Here is a 16,507-nt window from a genome sequence, read left to right as displayed (position 1 = left end):
TGACAAAGTAATTTTACAGAGTAGCAATCCAAAGTTTGATTCGACTGTCTCAATTTCCCATAGCCCTTGCATGTCTGCCTCTTAAACTACATTTACTCTGACTGACGCATGTGTGAAGAGAGTCCCATTTGATTACGTGTGACCACTGTGAGGAAAAAGTAAAATAAATATCTAACACAAGTCTACAGTAAGTTGCTGCAACAGAGGTTGGATGTGTACATTTTCCATATGTAAACATGTCTCATATGAAATATTACATGGGCAAGGTATGTGTTTATTAAATGCTGGTGACACTGTGCTTGTGATCAGATATTCTTTTGTCTTTTTTCACCTCAGAATTGTCACCCTAACTGTGTCTGACAGTGACATATATACAAATACTTTGCACTTGGTTTTTATTATAACATCTCAAAATCCAGCACTCAGAAGCCTACAGCCTTCCAGATGTAGATAGACTTCCAATTACTTATTTACTCAAGTCAACTGCATTATTCATCAGCCCTGTTTGTGCACGCCTGTGCGTTAATTTACAAAACAGAGCAGCATTTATTTTATTGTGTTTGAGCTTGTTTTTATAGTCTGTGATCTCGCTCAACTCGACTGCACATGTTCTGTTTTCGTCGCTCCCGTTTCTTGTACTGCGCAAAATCATTTTAGCACCGATGAGCCACGAGTATCGTACGCAGCTTTTCACATGCACATGATCTTGTAAGCTGAGTTCATCTGTCTTGCAAAAACACGAACTTTCACTCAAGACGCAGGAGATATTCTAGCAGGGAAAGTTGTCAGCCGAAGGTCGACGTCGCCGAGCGAGCTCCACGCCCACATACAGTTGACCACGCCCCCTTCCGTACGGCACAGCAGACGTGCGGTTTGTAGCCCCGCCCATTTTCTAACCCCGCCCGGACAAGTGTATAACCCCGCCCCAAGAGGGACCGCAATGATTTAGAAGTTCAGGAATCCCACGTGACGTCACCGAAGGGTGATGTAATGCTTCTCTAAATAGAACGCATTGTAATCTTCTCTCAGTCCAACGTGGTTCGTTCAGTGAGTGCTGCTTCTCCTCCGCACTTGTCCGGTAAGTTCCGAAAATTGTCTTCCGTCACAGAAAAACGATTTTATAACACGTGCCCGAAGTGCATAGGCGAGCTTCTTATTCTTGCTAAGTTTTTTAGGTGGCGTGTTTTGTGAAAAAAATCAATGTGTTGATATAACTCGTTCTTAAAATGTCAGACGCAGTCGGAGGGGGTCGATGTTTATGTGATGTCACCCCGCCGCTCTTCACAAATGTACAGTTTTGCCTTTTCTCTCCGTATGACAGTTCGGTACCTGCAGTGAGTGAGGCGGCGGGGCTCATCGATAACACAGTTGAGTGGCGGGTCCGACGTTGCTGAAGTTGCGCGCGAGGAGACGAGCGCTCCGCTCCACGGAGCTGTCAGTCACTGTCAGCTCGAGTTGGTCAAGCGCGGAAACGACGCTATATGCTGAGTTCTTTCGACCCCTCGTCCAATGACCTGCAAGATAGGGAGCAGGTGTCTGGCGTTTGGTTTGGATGCGGTTAAAGTTTGATTTCGCTTTCTGCGAGACTTGTTCTTGCAGCGCTGAGTGAGACCGAGAGGAATGCAGTCCCGGGTCAAAACCCGGGTCCTAGCGAAGGATGGCATGCTTACGCCAGCTCATTCATGCCCAAACCCAGCGTGATTCCGAAGAGGATCATCAGCTGAGAGGTCCGTCCCAGGGCCGTTATCACAGCGCACACACACACAGGGCAGAGACACAGACACAGTGACAGACACACACACACCCGGCGGCACCTCCTCCGGGAAGTTGGAGCGCCGAAACTTCTCTTTAAAAATATAATGTCTACGTTTAGACTTTGCCTTTCTCTACCCGGAGAGTGTTTTGCGTGCTTTACCGTAAATAGGGGCGATGTATTTCGGCATGACGTCATTCTGCAGGCCAGCGAGTCGGGGTTCGATTGAGCGCCGGGGGGGGACTGAAGGGTCCCGGGGAGCTGCTGACCCATCAATCGGGCTTCAGAGCCCGCGGGCTTTTAGCACGAGACACTCACTGAGTTAAAGAAGCTCACCGCACTTACTATTTTCTTCATTATTCGACAGTATTTCTTCTCGCTTTTTGAGTTATTGCGTCTGTTAGAAGAAGCAATCAACCAACGACACATGATGTTTCTGTTTTTGTGAATAAGAAGTACAGTTTTGATCCATCATCATCATGATCATCATGCCACGGCATTTCCTTACGCATGCGAAGCTTATGACGATGATCTGCACGGGCGACAATTAGTGTATCAGTGAGTCAATGTGGATAATGCTAAGTTACACTGCTGCTGTGGCTTGATTCTGTTGCAAATGTTGAGTAAGTTCAGCTGTCATGCAAAAAAGAAGTTAAGAAAGAGGACACGTTGAAACCTGCAGACTGGAACACGCAGCCTCCTTGTGTGAAAAATCCAGTCACCGGCACCGATAAACAGGACTTCACCAGTATCTTCGAAGTGCGTCTTTCTGATTCGATGCACGCAGATTTTCAGATTTTTTTTTTCGGTTAGTTATCTGGAATTTGGCCCGGAGACGTTCTAACGCGTACCTGGGAACTGAATAAATTATTGTCCTCACAAACGTGTTTCCTTTGAATTCCTTGGATACTGCAGTATATATACTGCCAAAAGCAATACAATAGTGGAAAGTAACATGTATTTACAATGTCACATTCCTATAAATATGCGCTTCTTTAAGAACGTTGCAAGTACACTTCTCCATATAAAAACTGTCCGTCAAATCATTCATTGCTTCACAAAAAAGTCTTCATCTTGGATTGCATCCTAAGCTTCAGAATACATAAAATATATTAATATGCTACATGCAGTTATATTTTGCAGTTAAGTGTGATGTGCATCCTATGTTTAATAGATTAACCGATCATGTCAATGTTATTATGTAGTACAAACCAAGTAGCCAGTAGATTAGGCTGCTGTTAATTTAGTAATTTCTTTAACTTTCTTTAACACCACAGCTGTAGTAGGATCTTGCAAAAATTTTGCATGCTGTTAATTCAATGCTTACCTGACATTTTTCTTCCAAATCAAATTATAGTGCAGTATTTGACCCATTTATACAGCTTGATATTTTTGCTGTAGTACTTCATGGTGAATTACTACAGCAGAAATTCAAATATCAAGCTGTATAAATAGGTCAAATACTGCATTATACCATGGTATCATGGTACCATGACCACATACACTATGCCGCTGTTGGGGAGAAGGGAGTCAAATCGGCAGCCTTGACATTCTAAGTTCATGTCCTTTCAAGCAATAATCATTGCCACTGCTGTATTACTTTAACTATTCATTATAAAGCACATAGTACATCATTGAATCTTCCTTGCTTTACAGTTCGCGGGCTGCTCATTTTTATTGCATATGGTCAGTAGAACATTCCAAAAAAACCTGTTTATTATTTTTATGAGGTGCATTTTACGTTTTTTATTTGGAGAACTGTCATGTTATTTGGTATTGCACAGTGATGCTTCCTCAGACAAGTTCTTGCTTGCTGTTAACATATTAACATAAATATTTAGAGAAAAAGGTAAGTGAAGTGCTATTTGTCATTTGATAAAGTATTAGTCACTCAGAAACTAATGTGTAGACAAGTGCACCCCGTAAGCTTAATTTAGTGGCAGCTGATCAAATTTATATTCATTCATCTTCAGTTGTATAATTAGTATCCCATGAAAGTTTTAAAGCATAGGCCAATTCATTAAGTGCATTTTAACTGTCTTTCGAGTGAAAACCGGCCCTTTGTAGAAATATTGCTGTTTTAGTAAGGAAACGGAATGTTAACCTAATTCAGAGTGTATGACAAATGTCTTGCTTAGTGTTGGGCTGCAGTGAAAATGTTTTTAAACGTGTAATTTCTTCCTCCAAGAACATTCTCTCCTCTTTCAGTCACAAGCGTACAAATTGCGTACACATGCACGTCCAGAGCAACGAATATGTAACAAAAATAAATTTCAGCATTTACTTCTGAATATCAGTTAAAAGTTGACAGTTTTACAAAATGTAACCTAACATATATGAAGCATATACAATATGTAGAAAGAAATTAAAAAATGTTCTGAAGAGAGTAAAGCATGCCATACGGGCCACTTTTACTCATTTATACTGCAGGACACTTAGGATTTGGACAAGAAACATCAGAGTCACAAATTTGTATCCTCAGCCCTCACAGAAAGCACTGTGAGGGGCAAAGTAATACATAGAAATAAAAAAATAAAAGCCATTTTTATATATAACTGAATAAGTTTCCCAGTTTTGTGAATGGCATTCATATTACTTGAAGACACAATGGTGGTTTTGTTGTAAGGACCTTAATCTAAGGGTTAGTGGGGATGTGCTGATAAAGATACATGCAGCAGTGGATCTAAAGCAGTTCGCTCTATCTGGTTGCTCCAAGGAGTTCCTGACAAACACTGTCTAAGTAAACACTCCCTCCTTTTTCCAGCTGGTCTCAAGGCTCAAAGTGATCTTGCCTTGAACCTGTGTTGTAAAGGAGCTGTGGATTCAGGTCGCTGCACAAGTTGGCACTTGCCTCCCTCTCCTTGTCGTGCTGTTTGCATTAAAACACATACCTGGAGAGTTCCTCTCCTGCATCTTGTAAAATTGTAGCCTCTGCTCCATAATTGTGGGGTTCACCCGCATCAGGACTCACTTATGAAGGAACGTAACTGGATTTCCTCTGTTGAACTGAAACATAAGCGCTAAATATAATCCTAGGGCCCAGTTGTGCGAGAACGTTGACATGGCAAGTGAAGTGGCCACATGAAGTGTGCAATTGATTCGTCGTCACAGGAAAGCTCACATGAGACCTGGATTACGAAGTTAATTTCAGGAATTCATCGTTATGGGATTCTTATGGTAATGTGCTGAAAGCTTAGATGAAGAGTAATGCTTCCTAAATTACTTTCTGTTAAATAGCTCTATTAGAGCCACGTGAGTAAACTTTTTTGTCGATATCTTAAGTTAAGTTAAAAGTTGAAAAATGTGATGCGATCACCAGTTTCTCCATTATTAACTTGGTGGTATCCCAGAGGAAATTGGCCCTTTCAGCGGTGTTATACAAATAGTTTTCTTGCTCATTAAACATATTCTTGCCGTAGTGTGTGCGCGTGTTTTTTGTCCGTGTGTAATACCTACCACCGCTGTGAGCTGAGATCTCCTTTCAGCCCTGGCGCTGCTCAAATCCCCATGTTAAATTTTAATTGAAAAGTCTTACATTCAGTCTGGCTAAACGCAATGCCAGCGTGCATGACCGAAGTCATCTTAAGTGAGAGCTTTGCCATGTCAAAGATCACATCAGTGTGACCCCAAAGGACTGGTCTACAGACACAACACTGAGGTTCAATGGTACAGTATGAGTAATATCTGCAGTCTGTCTCCTCTCCACAGTAATGAGAAAGCAGGACCCAAATGAGCAGATGAGAGTGGTGCAAATGAGTACATCTGTATCCAGCCGCCTGGCAGATGGGCTTTCCGCAACTGGAGCCGCGGGGGCACGCTGGTGTTACTGCCCGTCACGGCAGCATCCTGCAAAAAAGATGAAACCAAATTTAAATGTTTTCCCTGCAGGAAAAGTGTTTGGATGTTGGTGAAATGCAACATAAATGCAAATAAGTTGGGAGAGTCCAGTAACACAAAGGAAATTGTTCCTGTTGTTTTATGTTTCTTTGTTTAAGATTAAAGTACTTGCTGTTATTTTTAGTGAGGTCTTACAGCTTCACCCGTTAAATAAAATTCAACCTTCGATTGAATTTTCTCATAAGCATTAAAGAAACACATGAGGCATTTAGTTATTATAATTTATATTTGGCTGACACCTTTATTCACGGTAACTTACCATGATAGGCACAGCACACTAAGGCACATACAATTAAGTACCCATCCACACACAACAGAACAATGTAACACACAGTCACTGACACATGCACATAGGGTGATTCAGAGTCAGCAATTTCCCTGAAACAGGTGTCTCTGGAGGGTGGGCGGAAACCAGAGCACCCAGAAGAAACACAGAGAGAACATGTAAACTCCACAATGACTGTGCCAGACTAAAATTCACAGCCCAGGAACCGTGAGGCAACCACGCTATCCCCTGCATCACCATGTCCTATGGCAAGCTGTGTTTCCTCTATCCAAAGCTCGTCCGAACCGCTCTGTACATCCAGCTTGTTGAGCAGTTTTCCGGCCGCAGCTACAAACACGAGCGGTCATGCAGAAGATAAGCCCCCAGCACCTGACTGTGGTTATTTCAGTGAAGATGACTTGACCCCTGGCGGTGAATTACTTGACACAGGTCCTGTTGGTGACCTTGTCCTACTGTGGCAGGGCCAACATGTTCAGTGCCACATGTGAACTTGGGCTGCCATCATCATCACTCTTAATAGAAGCCTCACTCACACGCAACACACGCACCCGCTGGGCACATACCTGGGCCGGCACTGTGGAAAATGCGAACATCACAATGGGGGTGACCTGATCTGTGTTTTAAAAATAAATAGCCTGCTTTATACCATTTATTTTTAGCACAAGATGGCTTTATGATCTTATTTCATTGACCAGAGGGTTTTGTTCAGGGTAATATCGTTCTTTTCTTTTCATTATAAAAACCTCTTGGCCGGCGTGAGATGTTTCATGTTGTTTTCTTTCAGTTTAATATTGTTATAATTATTCCATGAACTTACACTGTTATGACATAATTGGTACAAATACATACGGTACATTCTACTTTGCCATTTCGTTTTCATTTAGATTTTATAACTGAGCCCACAATTCTGTCCAGATCAGTTTACAAAGTCAAAAATACAAGATAAACAAGCAAGTTAAGTTTTATATAGCAGCAACATAGAATCTGGGAGTAACCTGGGCTTGTGGAGGAAATGTTGCTTCTTGGAATGTTAGTTCTGTGGTTATGTACCGGGATTTCAAAGCTGATATGAGGTATGATTGGTATGTAACGGACGGTGCTTAAGAACTGAAGGGTAATTAGGAAGATCAAATGTAATTATGTGTGTACTATGAACTTAGAATTGTCCTTGTGAGATTAAAAATACTGTACTAATTCAATATGCCCACATAAATTAGTCTTACTGTCAGAGGTGAAGGATTAACCGCATGTAACATGGGTGCCAAATCATGCAGCTACAGATTTACAGGTTTCTGCAGATGTGTCATTTTTCTGAAGTTCTGATACAGAAGTACTTATCTTTAGAATTTGTATTAACCAGTAACACATTGTATTTGCCCTTTGAAGCAGAGAACCCCATTAAGCGAGAAACATGCTGGAGGCCAACCAGGGTTTCATCACTGGAGCATACCTGACAGGCCTGCCAAGGTGATCACACTGTTTTACCTGTCACTAAAGGAAAAAAGATGAAATTCAAGGAAGAAGTGCAAGCTTCTCTATGAAGCACAGTTAATGAACAGAAACATTAAATGTAGTGCTGTAGCTGATGTCCTGAATGCCCAACAGCCGAGACCATTTCCGCTGTAGTCTTTAGATCCCATTTACTGTTGCACATTATGAGTACAGTGGCATGTATTCAGACAGTATTTACTAAGTAATTAAAAATATTAAAATTAAAGAAATGAATTACTGCAATGCAGATTTAAGGCGTTTTATGGAACTGACAAACTTCCCGTGAGAAAAAGGCATTTACAGAAGTGCAGATTCTCAGTTTACTTGAAGGAGATGCCTTGAGATGCTGTACAGTAGCGACTTTTGTACTTGCCCACACCAGCCCCCCCCGACCCCCCCGAAGCTGACTGCTGTCTGAAGTGGGCACTTGTGGTCAGTGGCACACCACCTGAAACAAGGTGCTTTGTGCAGATCTGGTGACGGTGGTCTATGCCTGCCATCGATGAGGTTTGCTTCTCCACGTACAGTGGATGTGCAATTTCTTTTCTTCCCCACCTACAGTCAGATGTGCAAGACCTCCATTGAGACACCAGAGTAACACAAAACAAGAAAGGACAGAAACCTCCTACTTTCTCTATGCTGTCTGTGTTGGAGTCTTACCCTGAGAATTTTTCCGTTTTGAGATTCACCCGAGACAAGTTTCTGTTTCAGCGAAGGAGTAGCAAACCGCCATGGCTCTGTGGCGAATCTCATCCTACTTGTGTAAGACTAATGACCTTTCTCTCTCCCCTTTTGTGTCTCAGTTTTTATGAAGAAACAGTGACAGTGATGAACTCAGAGCAGGAAAGGCCATTTGTATGCCTTGCCCCTGGCTGTTCCCAGGTCAGTAGCTCATCACACTATTTGTAAGTATAGGAAAAAGTGGATAGAAAGTATTTACCCCTTTCCATTATGTTGTACACATTTACATTTAGCTGACGCTTTTCTACAAAGCAACTTACAACATTGCGCTACCAACAATTATGTCCTCATTTATACAACTGGTTAATTTTATTGGAGCGATTTAGGATGAGTACCTGGCTCAAGGGTACTACAGCTGGGATTTCAGTCTGTGACACTTGAGTCCAAAGGCAGCAGCACTAACCACTACGCTACCAGCTGCGACCTCGAATACCTGATCAAATTTAACGGCAAAAGCTGGTAAAATAGAGAAAATTTACGACGGCGCAAATACTTTTCCCGCAGCACTGCATGTGTCTGTGAGCTGGTGAAAGGAAGCTCACTGGCACGCGCACATAACTGTAACACAATAGCATGGAACACCTCAGAATGCCAGCCATATATTTGAGTATATGCCTTCTGGTGCTCTCTCATTTATGTACATAAAAAAGGTCTTAATAAAAACCCTAGGTTCATGCCAAGATTGCCATTTGTCCCCAGGCATTAAGGTCTTTCACTTACAGAGGTCAATAAAAAACGAAACCTGAGACCGCATAAAAACTGAATGTCTAAGATCGTGCATTTCATAAGTTCACCTTCATAGAATTTATATAGGATTTTCTTAATTCAGGTGCCAATGCACAAAGCTTCTGCTTGATGGAATTGAAGAACACTGTTATTAATATGGGGGGGCACGGTGGTGCAGTGGGTTGGACCAGGTCTTGCTCTTTGGCGGGTCTGGGGTTCGAGTCCTGCTTGGGGTGCCTTGCGACGGACTGGTGTCCCGTCCTGGGTGCGTCCCCTCCCCCTCCGGCCTTATGCCCTGTGTTGCCGGGTTAGGCTCCTGCGACCCCGAATGGGTTCAGAAAGTGCATGTGTTATTAATATTTCACTGCCCCTCATTTTCACGGACCGTTTGTCCAATGCAGGGCTGCAGTGGTCAGAAATGTGTAGCTGAAGCACGGGGTAAGGTAGACCCCAGATAGTCCTTGTGCAGACAGGAAGAGCAAGACCTTGTTAGGGCACACCTGCCTGTACCTGTCATAACACCCTTCTCTCTGTCCACCAGCGATTCCCCACAGAAGACCACCTAATGATTCACCGACATAAGCATGAGATGACACTGAAGTTTCCCTCCATAAAGAATGACAACATCCTGTTAGGTAAGAAAGAGTCCAAACCTTGTCATACCACTGTAGTCTTAGAATTCCTGTCCCATAATTCCTCACCTCTTCAAGGATTCTTTTCCTTAGCGCCATTGTCCGTCTTACTGCAGTGTCTTTACACTCTTGATCAGTGAGACCTTCGGGCTTTACATTGTACAGTTTATACATAAAGGACAAACTACGACAGCATAACTTCTCAGCTGTGAATCACCTTGAGCTCGAATGTCTACCCATGTAGCCTGGTTCTAGTCACACGTAGGAAAACCCTATGATTCTCTGTACCGATATTACTCAAGATTTTCAATTTTAGATTGTTTTCAATGAATGCCTGGGGACAAAGGGGGTTTCTTAGTGTATGGTTTGCCCTTTGGAGCAGGAACTTATATGTCTGTGATAATATTTGTCTTGCCTCCAGCAGCGTGGAACCAAATACTATCTTATCGGCACATTTCATTTGCCATGCCGCATGGTCAGAACCTAGACTGTCAGAGGGGGATGGTCAGGGGCAGGGAGTTCGGTGGAGACTGAACCTCGGCCAAACCGCGGTCGTGGGGAGGCTTTGAGTTGTGGTGGGGAATTGTACACGCGTTAGATCCGTAAATCTAAAACAACACACACCTAGGGAGGGAAAGCTCACACTTTCTAGCAGAAAACTCTGAGAAGAAGTAGAAGACGTGTGTGTGCGAATGGGTGCTAAACTTCCAACAAACATGCAGCTGACACCAGCCCCCACATCCACATAAAGGTCATGGTACATGTGTCAAGCTCAGTTCCTGGCACTTCAGGGAAAGCACACATGCACTGAAATGTTACAACATAACAGGTACGTATTTTAAAAGTTTAGAATTGGTGCACTGATTGCTCTGGTGCCGTGTATTCAGGCTCGCTCTGCGAGATGCCAGAAGAAATCGTAATGTTGACACCTGACCTTTATTCTTAGGATCTCGTCATATATTTTTTGCAAACACGGTAATTTTGTAACAACAAAAGATGAAATTTAATACAGACTCAGCTGTGCCCCAGTCAGATGTGACATTATGTTATGACACCTGGTAGAGTAAATGCAAAAGCTTATCTGGAATGTATGAAGCTGCATGAGTGACATTTATAAGAAACTGTATGGTTAAAGACATTTGTGATTACAGGTGATTCTATATTTATGGCTGTACTGTTTTTAGGCTCGAATTTGTTAACATCAAGCTGTTGCGCGTGTGCGTGTGTGTTACTGAACAGTTTGTTCAGTATTTCCATGAGAATGGCAAATCATATTTGCTGCATTTTTCTTTTGCGGTTTATCACTCATTGTGTCCTCTTTAAAAGATCAAGAGTTTTATTTAACTTTTTAAGGCCTCCTTACATATAGAGGTGTGCTTTGCCTTTTCAGTAAGAGAACATTGACAGTGTGTCTGTCCATCTTCTTCACGAAAAGAGCTGTTGGCGTGAGCCAAGGACTCCTGTACGCTGATAATGGCGGATGGTCTCCACATCCTTACTGGGAGATTGTGATAAGATACAGGCAGAAAATTTGGTGCAGATAACAGCAGAGGAGTGCATTACGTGTTTGAGAAAAACCGCTAGAAGAAAACCGCGTTTAGAAATTTTTTTTCTCGGTTGAACCTTTTTATGTGGGTTTCATCCTCATGTGATACAGTGGGTGCCACTGAACTTGATAACATATATAAATTCATAACTGACACTTTTCTTTTCACAAATTAAACCCTTTGCATTAAACAATGAATGCCAGAATCTCTTCTTTATGAAGCTGTTTTGCCGTGTTCCTGCTCGCATTTCAGACCAGACGCCCACGCCCACACGGTTTCTGAAGAACTGCGAAGAGGTGGGGCTCTTCAGTGACCTGGACTGCTCCATTGAGCAGGAGTTCCGCAAAGCACAGGAGGAAGAAGACAGCAAGCAGGTGAGGAGGGGGGACTCTTCTCAGCTCTGCAGGTGGGATCTATGTCATGTCTTTGCAGAAAGCAAGGCTCTCAGTCACCCCCTGTCCATCATGGGACAGAAAGACAGTATTCTTATTATCGTCACATTGTTTCCATGACTTAGGTGGCTGACAGAGAGACACCATCCCAGATGGACATCTTTGTAGATCTTGATAGCGAGTGATACAAAAACAAGCAGAGGTTTTCTCCTATTCACTGTTCCTGAGCTTCTCTTGCAAATACACTCAGCGTTAAAGACAAGGATTCAAATGCATGGTTTCAGCAACCAAGTGATGTACAGTTGAATGTAGTTAGGTGAAGGAAAAAAACAGAAGGATCTTGTTTACACGATTGTTTATAATAGGGTAATAGCCACTGCAATATTTTGCTTCTGAAAGTTTGAGAGGAGAGAGATGCCCTTCTGTTCACTACAGCATTCGTCTTACTCAATTTTTAAAATATTTGCCATGCAGAATCCACAGGGAAGTGTACAAGTGCTAAAACAGAAGAGTCTTTTAAATTATTTCTGCTAAAGAAGATGAGTTCACTGAGGTCGTTGCATTTTGCTCAACGCTAAATGCCATCCGCACATGTGGAAACTCAACTCAAAACGCAACACAAAAATGCTACATGCAAAACTGTGCATGTGGCTGTTGCCTAACCTTTGTAAGACCAAATAGTCTGAAAAACTATTCCATAGACTCACTCTGTTCTAAGGTGGCTGGTGAGATGTGAAAGTGGATAGTTCACTCAAAAAGCAAAGTAAGGTGAGCAGAACAGCTTTCTTTTGAGACATATTTAACATATGATGAAAAATATCAAACATGTTTACAAGGGAAACAGCCAAGCAGACAACAAGAAGTTTAATATGAAAATGAGACACATTGTTAAAATCAACAACGGACAGAACCGGAAAACAAATTTAGCGCATGACGTACTCGTAAATTTTTACACTCGTATTCTCAAGCTCCTGATATTCATGATATGAGAGATGAAGGAAAGGTGCACCTGAAATTATTGCAGGATCAGCAATTTAATTTTGATTAACTAACAGTTGAGAACTTGAGTGGATTAGCCTCCCTTCTTTGTGAGGAACCTATCATTATCTTTGCACTGCGGAGAAGCATCCTTGTTTGAGCCATAATCCCTGTGTGCACTCATGAAATCCATACTAAGTAGTAGGGGAGTTACCATAGTGGTTGTTGTAGGATCAATTTTACCATAGAACACTTTTTTTTACCCCATCTCCGCCCATCATCAGTCTCTTGAGCCACTTCGAAGGGCACAGTAGAAAAATAACTTAATAAATAAATATAGGAACTTTTAATTTATTTGCATTTATATTTTCATATTTTTTAGCAGGTTTTACATTATGTTATAAATTAATTTTGTCCACCCAATCTCATTAGATGATGATTACTTCGCAGTGCTCTGTTGCTACTGGCATATTTTCCGCTGGAACTGTTATATTCATTATGCAAATTGCCATAACACTATGTTTCATATGAATGCATAACTCACATTACAGCAGAGCTGACTGTATTTGTGATCTTCTCACCTTCAGACTGCTGGTCTTCCTAGTGGGTGCAACGTAAAACAGGACAGTAAAACACAAAACACTTATAAGTGTTGCAAATCACGATGAAGGCACATACTTCTAGTAAGACACGACGTCCAAGACATGTAGTAGTCCTGGTGGACATGCTCATTAGAGGATTCTTTTGGAATGTAATGGATGTCCTACGCATTGGGCGAGTGACTTTCAATAATTACATCACATTACATTATGTAATCCCTTAATGGATGTTTTTAAAATTATTTATTTAGTTTATGGGCTTTAAAGGTTATCACTGTATATAGTAGCATAATTTACTGAAGTAGTTCCAAATTGACATCTTGCTCATTATTAATGGCTCTCCTGTGAATCAAACATATGTCCAACGTGTGCTAGCCCAGCTTGAACGGAATGTCTGAATGTGCTTTCTGAGTTTCAAGAGTCATAATATAATTCCAGAAACAAAAGTACAGCTTTTGTGGTGGATGGTTTGAAAAAGGCTTCAATGCACACTCTTGTTGTTCTGGACATCTGCAAAGAAACACAGTATTGATTGGTGTGTCTGTGACTCGTGTGTTGGGTATTCTTAACCTCACCTCTCCTTCCTTTCAGAACATTCCCCTTCATGGGTCGGCCGGACAGAATCAGCACCACTCCCGGATGCCAAACCATGACACCAGCATTGTGATACAGCAGGCACTGCCCTCACCTCAGTCCAGCTCGGTCATCACTCAGGCTCCTTCTACTAACCGACAGATCGGGTGAGCATCCATCTTTGAGCTTAGATCTCAGTTAATTTATAGAAATCTTACATACATCTGAACCTTTTCTTTGCATATCTGCTGTTCAGCACCTACAGACAAAACAATAAATGATCTTATAAGGAGGAGATTCTCATTGCAGTACTGGGAATGCAGCCCATAAAGGGTACTTTTACTTTTACTCTATTCATTTGGTTGCCACTGTTACCCAGATGTAGTACAAGGCCATCATGGTAAAGAAAACAGGTGGAAATAATAATGGTGTTGCAGTGAAACAAGAAGTTAGGAAATACAGGTAATCCTCATAAGTACATTATTACAGAGGCGAAGTTGCCAAGACTTAGGCAAAAGAAAAAATACACGAGGTAAACTGTCGCTAATCTTTTCATTTCCATTAGATCTCCATTAATGCATAGTTTTCCTAATACAAGGGGATGTGGGTTCTGGTGGATAAGGTTAAATTACATGATTCTTTATTTTTATGTGGCAAAAAGCAGGCACTCTGCACTAGCAAATTTCTGATAATAGCTCACTTCTGATGGTAGCAGTATCAATGGTAACATGGTAACTGTTGAGAAAGAATCTGCAGTATCAGTGTCACTTTATCCACATGGTTGGAGGAGGCTGACTGGTTGTGAAAACTTCTCAAGGATGTAGAAGCTTTGGAAAGTTTCACCCATGATGGAGGCGAAGACTTGAAGGAGCTGTGACTCGTTTTGGTTGGAACCCGGTGCACCTTACTCTATCTCAAGCTGAGCTTGAGATACAATGGTATCGGTGGTCTTTGAGCCCTGTGTAATGATGGGGTTGGAGGGGTGGAGGATTGGAGAGAAACAGTTGTATGCATTTAACATAACAGCAATCTACAGGCCTTGTGCGGTGATGACAGGGTCTAGGAATCACTGACTGGGAAAAATATAGGTCCAAATACTGACCTTTGAGGGACTTGTGTTGAGCAGTATCAAGAAAACAGAGTTTGCTGCTTGTCTGCAGAGGTCTCAAAATTGGAGTCAAATAATTATGGCTTGCATGGACATAAACATTCATCTTGTACAGTAATTATGAGCCAATATGGTGCTAATTCTGTGAAAAAAAAATATTAGGAGAGAGAAATCAAGGAAGAAGGAAGCTCCTTTCTGAGATAGAATCGAAAACAGAGCACCAGATAAATGACAGGCCTTGTGGATCACTGCAATCAAAAAGGTAATTTAGGAACAAAAAAAGAGGACAGCTGCTTTGCTGGTGCATGTTCTAAGGAGAGAAAAAGGGAAGGATGCTAGGTAATATTTACAAAGGTAAAGTAAAAAAGTTATTTATGAGTGGAATTCTTGATTTTAAACCTGACCTGCCTTGTACAATTCAGTGTTTTGTGATTCATACAGCACATCAAATATTTTGTGTAATTTTTTTCTGTTCTCATAATTATTTGAGCCAAGACAGCCAGCCAAGGCCTCCTCAAGATGTGATAAACTTATCACTCCTTTTCAATGAAGTATTGTTCTGCTTTTGTGAGCGCTTATAGCTTCATGATCTGAAATGTTCTCGTTTTCAGCATCGCTGAACAGTTCACATCAAGAACTATAGGGAGTAAGACACCATAATTCTCATTTTGAGAGCAAAAGCTGTGTGTCAGTTGCAGCTATGCAGTTCATTTTTTTGTAATTTATGTTTTTTCATTTCAGACTCATCTGAAAATTCACAAGCATTACCCATGTTCCTCAAAACAGTATGTGAATGGCATGGGTGTATCCTGGGATGATGTCATTATTCACTTGAATTCTGGAGGGGATATCAGTTTTTTTAAGAAACGCCCACATTTCATAAGCACTTTCCAGTGATCTCTGTGTGCTGTAATTGATCCTAAATGCTCTGGCATTGTCAGAAAAAGCATTGTCTACAACATAATCAGCACCTCAACACCAAATTTGCTGGAGAAAACATGAATGTGCCATTTTCATGACTGGGTTTCATCATTTTAGTCGTGGGTTAGGCTCTTTTGTGATCTTTACCTTCCATGTTCTCATGAAACATATTTCTCTTGCATACCCCCGCAGCTCCTGTGTTTATTATCGGTTTTCTCGCTTTCAAGCTTGTCTTGCTCCCATGAAAGTAATAATAGAAAACAGAAGCAAAACAGGAGGCATAATTACTGGCCTTTGCTGCAACAGGCAGCACAGTTCCAATATGGACAATTTTCTTACATTTCAGACATGCACAAAGGTACATAATGGTACCAAAGCATTAATAAACTGATTGTCCACATAAGTATCCATGGATCGGCCTGAGCTATGTCCATCCGGGGAAAGAAAAATGTGACTAAATTTAACTGCCATATGCTAAAATGTTTTAAAGTTTTAGCTTTATTGCAAGGAAAGTATAAACTAAAGCCTTGGACTATACCAAAAATGACACTCATCTGAATACACACACACACACTTTCAGAACCGCTTGTCCCATATGGGGTCACGGGGAACCGGAGCCTACCCGGTAACACAGGGCGTAAGGACGGAGGGGGAGGGGACACACCCAGGACGGGACGCCAGTCCATCGCAAGGCACCCCAAGCGGGACTCGAACCCCAGACCCACCGGAGAGTAGGACTGTAGTTCAACCCACTGCGCCACTGCGCCACCGCACCCCCCTCCTCATCTGAATATTTTTACATAAATAGTTCTTTACGTGTTTCTTACACTCCAGAAAAAGTTCCTTACGTAGAAATCTGCAGT

General features: G+C 41.8%; 1 protein-coding gene across 4 annotated transcripts in view; it reads left to right on the top strand.

Moving 5' to 3' along the window:
• Positions 1 to 991: 991 nt before the first annotated feature.
• creb5b (cAMP responsive element binding protein 5b) overlaps positions 992 to 16,507 on the top strand; it is a 55,169-nt gene continuing 39,653 nt past the window's right edge. The window contains exons 1-6 of one of the 4 annotated variants that reach the window (XM_029259826.1): positions 992 to 1,078; positions 7,326 to 7,403; positions 8,231 to 8,309; positions 9,436 to 9,529; positions 11,326 to 11,447; positions 13,634 to 13,782. In XM_029259826.1, coding sequence (XP_029115659.1) covers positions 7,348 to 7,403; positions 8,231 to 8,309; positions 9,436 to 9,529; positions 11,326 to 11,447; positions 13,634 to 13,782 — 500 coding nt within the window. In that variant the 5' untranslated portion in view covers positions 992 to 1,078; positions 7,326 to 7,347. Of the gene's footprint in view, positions 1,079 to 7,322; positions 7,404 to 8,230; positions 8,310 to 9,435; positions 9,530 to 11,325; positions 11,448 to 13,633; positions 13,783 to 16,507 lie in introns of all 4 variants that reach the window. The other 3 variants (XM_029259825.1, XM_029259827.1, XM_029259828.1) reach the window with 3 other exon arrangements.

Source organism: Scleropages formosus, chromosome 18 (genome assembly GCF_900964775.1).
Source record: "Scleropages formosus chromosome 18, fSclFor1.1, whole genome shotgun sequence".
Lineage (NCBI taxonomy): Eukaryota > Metazoa > Chordata > Actinopteri > Osteoglossiformes > Osteoglossidae > Scleropages > Scleropages formosus.
Note: the sequence above shows the minus strand (reverse complement) of the source record. Positions and strands in the feature narration are given on the sequence as shown.